This window comes from Terrapene carolina, unplaced genomic scaffold, assembly GCF_002925995.2.
Source record: "Terrapene carolina triunguis isolate 2854851 unplaced genomic scaffold, T_m_triunguis-2.0 Scaffold85, whole genome shotgun sequence".
Classification (NCBI taxonomy): domain Eukaryota; kingdom Metazoa; phylum Chordata; order Testudines; family Emydidae; genus Terrapene; species Terrapene triunguis.
The window spans coordinates 55,197,174-55,212,422 of record NW_020664436.1 but is presented as its reverse complement, the minus strand read 5'-3'; the positions used below and the strand labels follow the sequence as shown (position 1 = coordinate 55,212,422).

The following is a 15,249-nucleotide window of genomic DNA, read 5'->3' as shown; positions in this document are numbered from 1 at the left end:
TTGTAGGACCGCAGGACTTAAAAACATTCCCTCTTCCTGAATTTCCATGGGATAGAACCTTGTTATCCCAAAGGGTTTACCTTGTGTCTAAAATTCTATAACATTTGAAGCCCCCAAACCCTGTTTAAAAACTTATTCATGGATGTCACTCTACCACCTTCCTTTAATTCTTATCTGGCTGGCTTTGGTAGTTTCTCAGAAAGGAGTTTGAGATTTAACTTTCAACATAAGCAGTGTTTTCTTCAGTTGAAGCCTGCCCCTGTAGATATGGGGAATTCTAATGAACTCAATACATGGAAAATAGTTGGCACTTTATTCACAAAGAACGACACCTGATTGTCTATGTTATGGTGAGACAGCGTCTGAGTGATGCTATCTGTTATTTAATTTGGTTTGTAGAGTTGAAGTTAGGCCAAAAAAGAAAAAATAAAGTGAAAAATTTATTTTCCAGTAGAGCAAATTATGGTTGAATACAAGAAGCATTCAGTGGAGCTGAATGGGTTTAAAGAGTTAAGGGAATGGTCACAGAGGGGAAATGGAAACTGTTCAAAGACAGATTAATGTGCACGAAAATGTAATACATGGCAAAAGGCAATAAATAGTGAAAGTTAAAAAAGGCCAATCTGAATTAATATGAATGTGAAAAAAGTAATCAAGGATAAGAGAGGTACACGCAAGTTATAAAACATCATTTGTAGTGAAGGACTAGAATATTATAGAACAAAGTGAAACTCATGTAAACCATTCTAGGAAAATCAAAGACCAAGAATAAAAGGATGATTGCTGAAGATGTGATGATAAATAATAGGACAATTCTCAAATACATGAGGAACAAAATGACATCAGAAATGCCATCCTGGATTAGACCAGTAGTCCATCAAGACCAGGCACATCCACCGATCACCTGTACTGGATGCCCTGTATAATTTACCAAGCCAGTTCTGCCTCTGAGGCATATTTTAAAGGTTTGATCATCCAGTAACATAGGCATAACTTGCATAGAAATGATGAGCCCATGTTCTTTTAATGGTCAGGGTAAGAAGGAAGGACTGGTGCTTCTACTCACCTCAACCATTTTTAATGTAAATTACCTATGTTGTAATTACTGTGAGGCAGGTCAGTATAATAGATTGAAATCATCCATGGATTTTATTTCAAGGACAAATTTGGCCATGTATGCTTTAAGTACCATAAATTATTATACTTCTTGGATTTTAAATGCCATTTCTGTGCAGTGACAAGTACTGTATTCAGTTTTCCTGAGCAGATTTAGGGATTGGGCGAGATCTAGTGTGATAAGTAAGGATTCACACATAGCCAGCTTGGACAAGACTCAAAGTTTTAAAGTGTCATTAATTTCCCTGGACTAGATGATTGCAATGCTTGTTCATATCTGAGAACAGGGTTTGCATAGCTGTAGCCAGATAAAATGTAAGCTTGCTCCAGATCACATAGCTCTTTCAACCTTTTCCCAGGAACTGGAGAGAGTATGATGCCCTGTTGCCTGGGATGTTCCTTCTGGGTAATCACATTCCTATACAAACAGCTTATATTCCTCCATGAAATAGTGTTTACACTCAATATACGAAATGTTTGGAAGAAATGGTCAGATGTCATATGGTGAATGTAGGTGTATTATAAATAGGGATGTTTTGAATGTGAAAATAAAGATGAATGTATTTGGATGGTTTTTTCTAACTAGTGCTTTGTCAGACTTGTGTTTGATGTTCATCTCCATCCTGATCTGTAGTGATTCATTAAAACTATAAATCATGTAGGTACTCATAGTCAAAACTGTATTGATCACTTGAAAACATTATATACAAAAGATTTTAAGCAAAAGAATGAAAGAGTAATTCTTCTTCCTTTTCTTTCTCTTTTTCATTCTTCCTCCACTTAATTAATGTATTGATTTAAAATTCTACTAACTTATTGAGACAGGCCATGTCTTCTTCAAAAACACCTCAGGGGAGGTAACAGGTAGGTAGTGCTGTGTATACTGCATTCTGTCATCAGGAAATCAATCACATAGTGAAACTAGTGGAAGTACGCCCTGAAGTATCCATTAAAAGCTTTTGAACAACATTGCTTGAAACACATTCAAAGAATGTTCTCAACTTGAGTCCCTTTGTGTGCTGTTCCACACAACTAACATTTCCAAGAACCAAAAATAAAGCCCTCCAATTTCCATTTAATGGAAGAGGAAATAAAATGTAATTGTGTACTTGAGCAGTGTATGTCATTTCCAGTACATCTGATCAATAATTCATCGATTGCCTTTTGCCTGAGGAAAGATTTGCAAGTGGATTCAGCTAGTGGGAATATCTCCTGGTGCAGTCTTGTCATGTCCATTAATTATACTTTTCCTCAATTTGGATCACTAGGCTACCAAGGTGACGGCAGATGGAGAACAAACCGGGCAGGATGCTGAGAGGACTAATGAGAGAGCCACGTCTCTTGGACAGTTCATCAAGGACACGCTCCAGGCTGCGGAAGGTATTGGAAAAAGAAAACTATGGCAGTTGCTCCTCATGGAAATTGAAAGGTAGTAGGGAAAGAGACAACGAGAGAGAGAGAGAGAGAGAGAGCATTAGCTGGGAGACATCCTGTGATTTAAGAGTCAGGTTAAGAAACTCCAGCAAACTATCTGCAAACTATCTGTAATCGACAGGGTGCAGTTCATAACAACAGTTAGTGGATTGGTAATTATGAGCACAGACTAGCAAGAAATTGGATGTGTTCCTTCAGGAATGTTCCAGTTCTTGAGAACAGCTATTATGATTACATAACTAATGGGTGCCTTCTGCTAAGCTGTTGTTTATTTTCAAGGCAGTTAAAAAAAATTCATTTGGGCGGAACAAAAAAGCCTCATATAATTTTATCATTTCACTTGGTGCATTGAGGCTACATCTTAATTTCTCAGAATGACTTCAAAAATACATTACTACTTGCTGCTAATGAACATCTGCTGCTTGGAATTTGCAAGTGAGTCCTAGCCATGAACAGGGGCATTGAGCCAGTTCTCCCCCAAGAATTTGATTCTCTGCACCTACAAATGCAGTTGAGAATCACAAGCGGAAAGATATTAGCCAGCTTTGGGAAGCAGAACCTAAATACTCTACAAAGCTATAAAATAAGAGAAAGGTAAACACACTTGAAAAACATGGCTTCTTATAATTAACTGTAGTTTAATTTGAGAAATATTGGGCTGCATTCTGCTCTCCTATTAGACTCTTACTACCCCTCATTGTTTTCAGTGGGGTTGCATGGGTGTTACTTACAGCAGAATATAGCCTATCCATTTAAAAAAAAACATTTTTGTCATCAGACTATACCGTAGATTAATTTTATATTGACTTTCATGTAATGCATCCCAATGTGCTCCACCTGGTAGAACTAATCAGTTATTTAAAATATCTTTTGATCTTGCAACCCTGACATAAAATAAGTAAGTGTTAAAAAAACAACATGAAAAGATCTGCAGTTTTCAAAGTGGATTTAAATAGAATGAGGCTGAGCTCCTTGCACTTAAAGTGGGTGAGGAAATATCTTTTATTGGCCCAACTTCTGTTGGTCTGATAAAAGATATTTCCTCACCCGCCTTGTGTCCCTAATATCCTGGGACCAACTTGGCTACAAAAGTGCAGACTCCTTGCTCTCAGACTAAAGTGAGTTTGAAGAATGACAAGCCAAAGCTGTTGCTCCAATGTTTGTGTCCAGTGTTTGGAATCACCACAGAAGATGCTTCCAGCAGGTTTCCAGGGAAAACTGGTAACATAGAATTAAAAGATTTTGATGGGGTTGAAGCAAATACACATAATATCCTAGAAGCAGAGAGAGTGATTTTAAAATCCATGTGTTTGACCAGTAGCCAAGTCAGCATTTTAAGAACAGATGAAAATGTGCTTCTGGCACCACTTTTTCATTATAAACCATCGCTTCTTTACCAGTCAGTCGACATCCAGGGTTAACCAATATTGTGAATCAAACTTAAGGGCAAGTTTTGCCCACAAGTACATCTATGCAAACCTGGCAGATGTTAGGTACTAAGGCCAGGATCCACAGAAGGACTTAGGTGTTACAACACTAAGCTTCACCATGCCTAATTTTACCCACCTAGGAAATTGCAGGAACACCACTCTGATCCACAAAGCCTGAGTTAGGCACCTAGGCTTCCCATATAATTAATGAGGAGAAATAGGTGCCTTAGAATGTGATCCATAAAAGCAGCATGTTAGGCAGGGAGCTGCCTAAGCTAGCCAATGGGAGATATTGGTGAGAGGGGTGTATCTTAAGCCCCACCCCGTCATAGAGATAGGCACCTAAGTCAAGACTGGCAGGGAGTTACCTGTCTCTGCTAGTCAGGGCTGTCCCTAGTAGGGTGCGGGGCCCAGGGTGGAAGTGTTGAATCCATCACTTCTGGGACTGACCCGTCTCTTCCAGGACCGACCGTGCCAGCCAATCGCACCGGCCTGCGGGGCCCCCCAAAGCGCAGGGTCTGGAATGGTCACCCCAATTCACCATATCCAAGGGCTGCTAGTGATCCACAGCTGGGAACCTCTCTCCAGGAGTCAGGCAGCTCAGGAACCTAAATTGTTTATTGTGAGAATGACTGATGTGCCTGCCTCACTCCACACAAAACTGCTGTTGGTGGATAAATACTTGAAGAGCCATTGGGCCAGAGACAGTGAGAGTGAATAACTCTTTAGCCTGGCAGTTAGCACATCCATCTGTGAGCCTTTTAAAATCTTTTCTCCCTATCGAGCAGAGGGGGGAATGGAACAAGGGTCTCCCATATCCCTTACTACTGGGCTAAAATTTATAAGATGGGGACCCCCACACAGAGTTTTGAATGGTACTTGGTCAGACTAGGTCTCACATGCACGTTAGGTGGCTGAACACCTGTCTTCCCCCAGTTTGTGGCTCTCTCCGGGGCTTAGGTGAGAGATAAGTGCCAGGACACCTACAGGGAGGCAGCAGTGCACATGTCTAGAGGCAGAAACTGAGCCTCCAAGGGAAGTTTTACAGCAAAAAAGTAGGCACCACGTGAGTTTGGGCACCTAGAGGGGTAGACAGCAGCTGAGCGGGAGTTTTGCGGATCTCAGTGGAGCCTACGTCTGACGGTTAGGTGCCTAAGTACCTCCGTGGAGCTGAGTTTAAATGTCTGATCTCATGAAGTTCTCACAACCTTGAAGATTCCTGATTGACTATTGAGGAGTGAACAGTAACTTTCCTGTAAGTGGAACATTCCATTCTAGCAGGGTGCTCTCTTAACAAAAGTGTTCATATAAACCAAACAGGCAGAGGATAATAACTAGGAATAAAATGTTGCACTAATTCTATTAAGTAAATACGTACTGTTGCATACTTATGGCAGGATAGTTCAAAAAGTGCTTTGTTTTCTTTCATCGTTTTCACCCATCCTACTGACAAGATGCCATCTTTCTGCCTCAGGTGATATTCCCATTTCTATGTATTGATTTATATAAAGAGAGTGCATGAACTGGCATTTATACAAAGCCTTACTACCATGTGCACCAGCAGACACTCGCCTTGTCTGGCATGAGAACAGAACGTTTGTCAGATAACTCAAAATATTTAATACATAAAAGATATGCTTAAGTAGGAAAAATACATATTCTGTCTAATGTAATATTTTCTGTGGCAGTGGTGATAAATATAGAATATATGGCTTTTGCTGTTTATCTTTGCTTCATCTGCACTATGTTCACTAACCCATTTCTATTGGACTACTTCTCACTTTCCAAGCCAGTGAGTAGTTGTACACAACCATCTTTAAAAACCACAACAAAATGTGCCAGTAAAATGTTTCCTTTTTTCTCCTCAAATTTTGAATTTCCCCCAGATAGACTCATTGCCGTTCATAGACAGGGAATATCCAGCCCTGGAGCAGTAGCATCATTGTAGTCTGATAACTTGCAACTCAGGAAGATTAGGACGTGCAGATTGTCTTCTTTACTGTTGGATGAACAACATTTGCTTCTAACCTTTGTAGGTGTGAGATATAACTTATGTCCAGTCATTTCTATTTTAGGTAAATCTTAGTGAATTCCTAAATTATCTATTTCTTTCCATTAAAAAAAATTAAAATTGGGTGCCTATCCACATCCTTGGATGCCCTGACCATATTTTTAAAATAACAGTCCTTACAAGGAATAAGCACTCAGTAGCACAGCAAAGTCCATGCCCCCTCCCCCACCCAACACATTCACCAACTTTAAATTAACCAGCCAGAAATTTAAAACAACAAAATATATACCATATCACCCCAAAATCCCATCCCTGACCCAAACCTCAGTCCTTCCCTACAGACCTAGCAAATAAAGAGTCTTTGCAGTGTGCCCTAAAGTTCATATAATTGGTTATATGCTCAGACCTGTACAGTTGGACTAATAGTAAGGGGGACTGTCCTGCAGTGAGCTCTGTGTGGGCATTCCCCTGTGCCTATGGAGTAACATTCAAGTCAATGAGGCTCCATGCAGCTGGAAGGATCTGCCCACGTAGCAGGGGTTCTTTGTAGGATTAGGGCTCAAGGAATACAAAAAACAATGACACATCTATAACAATTCTCTGATGAATTGTAAAATAGCTTTTGTTGTTGCTTTTTTGTTAAAGGTGTAGGATAAAAATTTCAAAAGTGATTATGTCGCAGTTTCAACAGAGACTGAGGGTATGTCTCCACTGCAATCGCAGCTGTGACTGCAGCACATGTAGACATACCCAAGCTAGCTTTGAACGAGCTAGCTCAGACAACAATAGCAGTGAAGCTGCAGCAGCATGGACTAGCCACTAGAGTACATACCTGAGGTCCTAGGCAGGCTTGTACAGCCTGTGCTACTGCAATTTCCCTGCTATTGTTATTTTTAGATGAGAGCTAACTGTCCATGTTGCCATCACACCTCTGACTGCAGTGTAGACATATTCTAAGGCACTTTGCGCCTTAGTCTCATTGAAAGTCAGTGGAACTTTTGCTCCTAAATGCCTAAATCATTTTTGAAAATGGGGCTTAGGCATCTAAGTCATATAGGTGCTTTAGAAAATTTTATTCACAGTATATTCTGAATATTCCATGGAGTGTTATGGCATAAATATTTTATCAGTACTAGAATGAGATGCCCTACATAGTGGCTTTGGCATTTATGAGTAATTCAGCCATCTTGAACACATGCCCATAAAATTTTATACACACCACTGTGCAGTCTATCCCTTTTTGCCCCCTTCTCCCCTTCTGCGTGTCTGTGTATAAACACATAAGCTTGCACTCTCTCACCAGTGCTCGCTCGCTCTCCATTTTCAGAGGGGGATCTCTGTCATTTATTCTTCTTATCATTAGTAAACTTGAATTTTAAAAACAGTAAACCGTCCTCTACAACTAATTTATGTTTCACTTTTTCATTCAATTTCTTGCCCCACCCCCTCGTTCCCTGCTCAATGTCCCAAATTATCACCTGACATTTCAAGAGTTTGGTACCTATTTTCTATATATATTTCTTAGTTTAGATATAAAACCTCCTCACTTTAATTACTGTGCCTGAAAGTGAAATACAATAAAGGATTTGATGGAACATATAACATTTTCTCATTTGTTACTGATTGTTGGATTAACTTCCCTTTATATTTCACAGCAGGAATACCCATTGCAAATTGCATTTCCCTTGGTGATGGTGATGATGTGCGGATGCTGAAAGTCTCTGTGTCACTTTTATTTACTTATTCCCTATATGCGTTTTTTGCCCCCCTCTGCAGCTGTAAATGAAAATGCTGTAAAACTGAATGAGACGCTCCGAATCCAAGATAAGACCCTGGAGAAAAGTCTTCAGGCTCTGCAGAGTGATATTGATAGAATGATGAGAGAACTGAGGAGAAGAAAGTTGAATGTGCAAGAAAGGGCAGCCCAAGATGAGTTAGAGTAAGTAGAAGGGCCACAAGCTTCAACCTCCTGAGCCCAATAAGATGAGTCTGATTAATGTAATTGTAATCCATTCCGATGGGATTTCAAAAACGGAAGCCACTGAAAAATAAGGGGAAAGGATTCTGATATTCCATGTCTATTTTGTAGCCCTTGGATTCCTGAAAGTGCTAACATTTGTGTAAAATTATCCACCATCAGAGGCATTCAGAAGGATATGGTTTTCCATATTTGAATTATTATAGGCCAAAAGGACTTTTGCCATTGACTTCAACAAAAGAGTTGGGAATTTTTAGCATTACCATAAAAACATTGTCTGGAAATTCTCTGATCAGACTCTTTCTGGAGGTATTAAATCATTCTATAAGGGAAAGAGATACAAATGCGATCCTTAAAATTACGTATTTATAGTTTTTAAAATTCATAGTTTTCAGGGGAAAAAAACCTTTTTGAAACATTTCCATTATGAAGGGGACTGCAACCCTTGTGAGGACTTTGAAGTAATTAATCATGTTTACTCTTTTATCAAATGATTTTGGACAGTCGCTGGTTCTGGTTGGCTAGTTTTCAGGATTCTGGCCAAGGACACAAGTGACTAGGATCTCCCCTTCCCTGCGCTTGCCATGAAGTTCTATGTGCTAAGTGAGGAAGAGACTGTTTTAATTGTTCCCTTATAGTTGTCTTCTTGCTCCTATAGTCAACAGAACTTTACTTGCAGTTGTTGCTTTTCCCCCTTCTTATTTCAGTGTTTAATTGAATTCAGGTCTGTAATCCTATTCCTCCCAGTCCACCTGAAGGACACATTACTGAACCTAATTAAAAAAAAAATCCACCACTTTCTCATCAAAAACCCCAAACCTAATAACTACACATGAAGTTTGCCCACTCTCGCGATTTTATGAAGAATCTTATGATAGTTGATATTTTTCTTAAAGCCCCAGCTCCTGGAATCGTGAGACTATGTGATATCTCAGCTTTCATTTTAAAAAGTGTCTAACCCTCTAGAGGTTGGTTGTAGCAAAGAAAAAGGGAACAGACTTAATTATTTCAAACTGACTCTCGCAGGTGGTCTGAAGCTCTGCTTTGAGACCGCTTCAGATCAGGCATGTTCCCTCCATTCAAGGTAATGAACCACTTTGTGACAAGTGTCACATTAATGTGAATGAGGGGATGCTTTTTGACAAGTGTAGTGATTCACAAAAACTCACTTCATCAGTCAGATAGCAAAAATGACAATATAAAAAAAGACTTCCCTGAAGACCATTTCCTAAATAAGGACTCGGGGCGAATTTAAAATTCCATAGCAAAACCTAATATGAATTTGTCCTTTTGTTTTACTAAGTGTGTACTCTCTTCAAAGTTGTTTTCCACTTCTATTTAAAATGAATATTTCAGCTGAATGGAATTAAAAATGATGAGATTACTGGGTGTGGTGAAGATGGATTCAATGCCTGTTTTTTGTTTGTGTTGGTGGGAATTGCAGAAATGCAGAAGCCCTTTTGAACAAAGTGAAGAAATTATTTGGAGAGCCCACAGAGAAAAATGAGGAGCTCAAGAATGAGGTCAGGGACAAGATGGCAGATTACAAAAACAAGGTTGACGATGCTCGAGACCTGCTGAGAGAAGCCAGTAGTAAAATTAGGGAGGCCAATCGCTTATCTGCAATCAACCAAAGAAACATGACAATGATAGAGGTTAGTGCTGATGATCAGATTCCCTTGACTTACCACCATCTTGAGGGTTAGACCAGAATCTGGAACTCTGACCCCTTTGGTTCACATGAACCTTTTTACAACCAGCAGAATATATATATGCTGTGAAGAGTCCCTTCAACTAGTGGTTTTTGCTTTCTTCATCGTTCTGAGATTTCCATATATATATATATGGCTAATGAGGTTTTCTTATTATTTCTTCTAAAAGCAAATAGGATCCTAAGAAATTTCAGGTGAAGGATGCCCTGGATCCCTATAGTGCATGTGGGGTGAAATTCATCCCAGTGCAAAGACCCACAAAAGTCCCTAAGCAAAATTTAAACCCTGGGTTAAGGGTTTTAGCAAGAGACCAATTACAGTTTTCACCATCCTCTATTTGCATCTTGTAGCCTTGCACTTTCACTTCCATATCCCACCTCTAGAAAGAAATGAACTGGGTGTGTAGATGTTAAAGAATAATAAATCGAAGTATATCTTGGGTAGTTAGTAGCTGTTATAAATGATCTCCCTGGTAGCAGGGGAGTCTGCTTCTGATTTAATTTTAATTGCAAAGACTTGAAAAGCACATTATACTTTTCATTAACAAGCATTTATCCAAGATAGAAAGAGCAGAGTCAAACGTAAATGAAGATAAATGTTTCAAACTCTCGTTGCTCTCGATGTGCTTTTGCCTAATATACAGTGATGAGGTTAGAGTTCCAGGACCTGAGTTTTCATCAGAGCTTTGTGCGCTTGATTGATTTACAGAGAGATGCTATATTGTAAAGAAGTTAGAAAATATCAGCTGTTCTACATTTCTTTTCCAATGGGGTTAGAGCAGGGAAGATGGAGCGATTGTCTTTTATCTAGGTTCTTATGCATTCCCTAACACCATAGATGATACGAATAAATAATAACAATAATAATTAATAATAAAATAATAACAATTATCTGAATGCTGTGAAGAGTCCCTTCAGCCAATGGGTTTGCTCTCTTCATCATTCTGAGATTTCCATCTTTTTTGCCTTTCTCTTAATTCGTGGCCATCATAGCGCTTTCCCGTTTGCCCAAATGGTGCAATTTCATGGCCTGCTGTCAATCTACTCTGTGATGCTTAATGGCTCTGTACATGATGTAGCTAGTACTTTGAACTAGAGACAAAGGAGGTGCCATCCCTCTTGTGCAACGTATGCAGTATCCACCAGTTGGAAACATGAAAGTCCCAAGGTTTCTTTAGAAACTAATAAAGCAATGGTGTCAAAAAACCCAAACCCTACAAACTGGAAACTTTTATTAAATGTGGGATCAACAATTAAAATCAAGAATGAAAATTAATATGGATACTTCAGGAATCTTCACAACATTTGGTTTGGGCTAATTCACAGTCATGCCTGGGGAAAATAACACTATCAAAAGAAGAGGAAGGGTTGGGATTTCTGACTTTTTGAACTCATTCTACTCTAATGCTACAGTCATGCAGTTTTGTGCTGGGGCAATATAAAACTCAGATATTGATTATCTTTGACATTGAGACATGCTGTATTTTTATTTTTTGCTCTAATATTTCTGAAGGTTTCAGAAGATTCATGTGGGGGGCCCCAGAAAAAAATGCAGGGGTATTGGAATGCCCAGCCACTCCTGCTTTACCTTTGCTTAATTAATTTATTTCATTGTGTGGATTATACAACCTATAGAAAAGGAAGCAAGCTGTAGAAAGTAGCAGACAAGAGGCCGAAAAAACACTAAAAGAGGGGAATGACATCTTGGATGAAGCCAGCCGTCTTGCAAATGAAATCAATTTAGCTGTGGAGGTGAGTGTTTTTGTTTTTGTTTTGTTTTTGAGGGTAGGCACATTGAGGCAGCTAAGTGGATAATTAAAGGAACGCCTAATTAATCTAACCTTTATCAGTGCTGGACTATTTGAACTGGAAGCACTTGGCTTTCCACTGTTGTGTGTACAGCCTGGTTGTAAAGGATAAATGGGTATATAAACTGATCCAGGTTGACCCAATCTGATTGTATTACACACAAATGCATATATACACATCCCTCACTTTTTACAGACTCTGTCTGCTTCTGTAAGTGTGGGATTAGGCATCTAGGTTTGAATAAAGGATAGTAGCCTTAGAATAGCAGGTGCAAGAAGTCCATAGGCAGTGCTACCCTTGGCTCTATTGTCTAGATGCACATGTACACACATAAAAGGAGTGTGAAACACAACAGAGAAAAGAAAAATAAGAAATTATTACATAAGGGCCTGTGGCTGCAGACCTTGGGCTAGGTAGATCAATGGGACTTGCACACCTATCTCACTTGAATGCTTTTGAAAAGCCCACCCTAAAATTTATACGGACATGAGTTTGGGGGGATAGCCAGAAGAAGTGATGGAATGAAGGAAATTTTCAGACCATTCCAGCCAATAAAACATTAGAACAAATCATGCCATCATGTATTCTTCATATGCCATACTGCCTACAGAAAAATGCTTTCAGAAATATTTGAGAGTTTTAACTTTAACATCATTATTTTTGTATCAGTTTTAGGCTAGTTTAATTATAACTTTATTTCTTTCATGCAGTTACTTCTGATTTGCACCAGTGTAAGCTAGCGAGACCTTTAATGGAGAAAAATGAAAATAAATATATTTTAGAAACCTCTAAAACAGTGTTTCTCAACCGGGGGTCGCCGCTCCAGGCCAACGGGAGCTGCTGGAAGTGGCGCGGGCTGAGGGACATACTGGTCGCCTTTTCCAGCAGCTCCCATTGGCCTGCAGCGGTGAACCGCGGCCAGTGGGAGCCGCGATCGGCCAGACCTGTGGACGGGGCAGGTAAACTAACCAGACCAGCCCGCCAGGGGCTTTCCCTACCCAAGAGGCGACCCCAGTTTGAGAAACACTGCTCTAAAATAACTTCGCTATAATGCTATGATTTTATGGTCCGATACTTTAGTAATATACATTCCCATTTCTATCCCTGATAATTTGCAAAATATTGAATTTCAAAACAGCCACTGGTCCAAGAAATGATATTTTCTATCCTGCACCTCAAACAAGTGTAATTTTGGGGAAAATTCCACATTTGTGGGGGCCGGGATTAGAAAACCTTTTGAGGTTGTTTCTTTGGGGGAAAAGTGGTGGCTATTTCAAAAGTGTAGCCCTTAGTGATATGGATTAATAAGCAAAAGTGCAGGTGAGTCAGTCAAAGGTTCACGATAAATAGAATTTGTCTTATGGCTTGGCAGTTTATCTCAGGGATATCACCACAGCATAGTATAAATATTTCTGCATCCATAATTTAGAAAATATCTCCCTAAGAGTGCATGTGTGTGAGTGTTGTGTATAAAGTGTGTGTTTATCTTTTCTCATAAATCATTAAGAAATAAGGAAGAACACCAAGTTCAAGATAGTCAAGTCTTCAATGGAATAGTGGCATTCAAAATAGCCTAATTGTCCCCATATTTCAACACTGATGTGTTTTTCCTTATTAGTTCACTGAAGTTTTATTAAATGTCCAAGCATATGTGATTACATCTCATAGAGAAACAATATGCAAAGGACTATGATGTTTGCATTCAGCTCTTTAAACACCTTTGTTTTGTGGCTTTCAGTATGTAGAAAACTTGGGGGATAAGATACAACCAATCGCTGATGAGCTGAAGGATAAAATAGATGATCTAGCCCAAGATATTCAGGATAGGATGCTTCCAGAAAAGGTGTTGCAGGCTGAGAACCATGCAGCCCAACTGAATGAATCATCTGCAATACTGGATGGGTAAGACAGCCATTTCTTGATACTTCTAAAACTCTCATAGCCTAGTGTCTAGTATTCCCTGACAGAAATAGAAGGGGATTATTTTCAGACTTTAACTTCTGTGATTATGAATATACAAGACTCTAATGCTCTATATAGAGCCCAATTAGGAAAGGCTAGATTCATTTCTTTGGAGGAGCATCAAAAGTCTGAGTTAGATATGGGACTTAGGAAGGTATTGTACATGTCTTGGGCTATATCCAAGATAATCAAACCCAAACATTTCTGAAAATGAACCAGTAAATGGAAAGTACGGACACTTTCACAAGAAGTTCTCCTATTTAAAAAATATATTTTTTCAATCTGATCTCTCCTGTGCCTTGTACCTTGTGTTGTCATTTACACCAGGGCAAAGTGAGTGCAAACTGGTGTAAGATGTTACCCTTCTCATTTAGTGGCATTTTTTACAGTCACTTTTCCACAGTAATAAATGACACCTCAACAGGCAAGGAGAAGTCTGTTTATCTTTGTATGTTTGAAATTGGCAGCCTTTAAGAGTGTGCACTTGCTGACTCTGGGGTAGAGGAAGCAATTTAAGCATCACTTTCAAAGCAAATTGAGAATACCTAAAACTTGTTCCCAAAAGCTTTGGTAGATTATTGTTTAGAATTCAATTGCTGAGGTCCCTCATGTCATTTGGAAAGAGTCATACAAACTGATGTGATGTGCAACAGACTGTAGCGAGGCAGGTACACACAAAATACTGTTGCCAAAAAGTTCCTGTGGCCATTACAGCATAGAAGAACAGAACTCATAGCATCTGCTTTAGAAAGTGCAAATTGCTACAATTTAAACTGAAGGAAAGTCTTCCTGTAACAGGGAGGTGTTGCCCCTTTGGGGCTGGAGGACCTGGAGCTAGCCAACCCTGATTACTAAAGGAGTCACACCTGTGTGACAGTGGCTGATTCTCCTATGTAGAGCAGCAGGTGGCTGCAGTGAGGGGGGAGGTGTGTGCAGGAAACAGTATCCTGAGATGCTATTGCTGTTTAGCAGCTGCAACCATCAAGACGGCTCTTGCAGAGACATTGAATTGAGCCCCGGTTCTGGGAAAGACTTGGGACCATGTTGAGTTTGTGTAAGGAACTCTGAAGAAGAGGAAAGCAGATATGGGGGGGGGCATAGAGCAACCTCTAGCTATGAGGGGATGCTTGTCACTCTCTGCTATGCCTCCTTACTTGCTGGTAATCATGGGGGGCAAGGCTTGTACTCTCTCCTCCTTTGATAGATTAAGCTAACTCAGAAAAAGGCACATGTATCAGTGTGTCCAGATGCGGCGCTATTGTGAATAGTTTGCTCTGCATTAGCTATTCCAGTCAATTTCCGCATGTAGACATGCCCTTAATCCACCAGAGGGTAAAGAACTCAGGGTATAGAACCAGTCAGGAATTTTTGACAATTTTTGTTTTCAATCAGGAAAGTGCAGATTAGTTAAACCTGAAACTTTTCACAGAAAGGTTCCTCAGATTCAGGATGGACTTTCTGGTGAGAAAGAGAGTGACACCAACCCATCTAAGAATAGCCAGTTGGTTAGGACACTGAGATGGGATGTGGGAGATCCTGATTCAAGTCCCTGATCTGCCTGGTTCAGAGCACCACCAGGCTATAGAGTCACTCTCTCAATCTCTCCTGCTTGAGCTATTCCACTTTGCGTACATAATTAAATATTCACTGGGCTAGAAAGAGAGAGACTCGGACTCTGTAGCCTGGTGATTAGGTCCCTCACCTGGGACGTGGGTGACTTGGGTTCATAGCTCTGCTCAAATCAGGCAGAGCAGGGACTTGAACCTGGGTTACCCACATTCTAGGCTATTGACCACCA

The 15,249-nt window shown here is 39.8% G+C and overlaps 1 protein-coding gene across 1 annotated transcript in view; it reads left to right on the top strand.

Annotated features, from left to right (window-relative positions):
• LAMA2 (laminin subunit alpha 2) overlaps positions 1-15,249 on the top strand; it is a 337,406-nt gene that overhangs the window by 236,468 nt on the left and 85,689 nt on the right. The window contains exons 37-41 of the mRNA XM_029911052.1: positions 2,385-2,496; positions 7,768-7,930; positions 9,414-9,624; positions 11,316-11,432; positions 13,228-13,391. Of these exons, the coding sequence (XP_029766912.1) occupies positions 2,385-2,496; positions 7,768-7,930; positions 9,414-9,624; positions 11,316-11,432; positions 13,228-13,391 (767 nt within the window). The remainder of the gene's footprint in view (positions 1-2,384; positions 2,497-7,767; positions 7,931-9,413; positions 9,625-11,315; positions 11,433-13,227; positions 13,392-15,249) is intronic.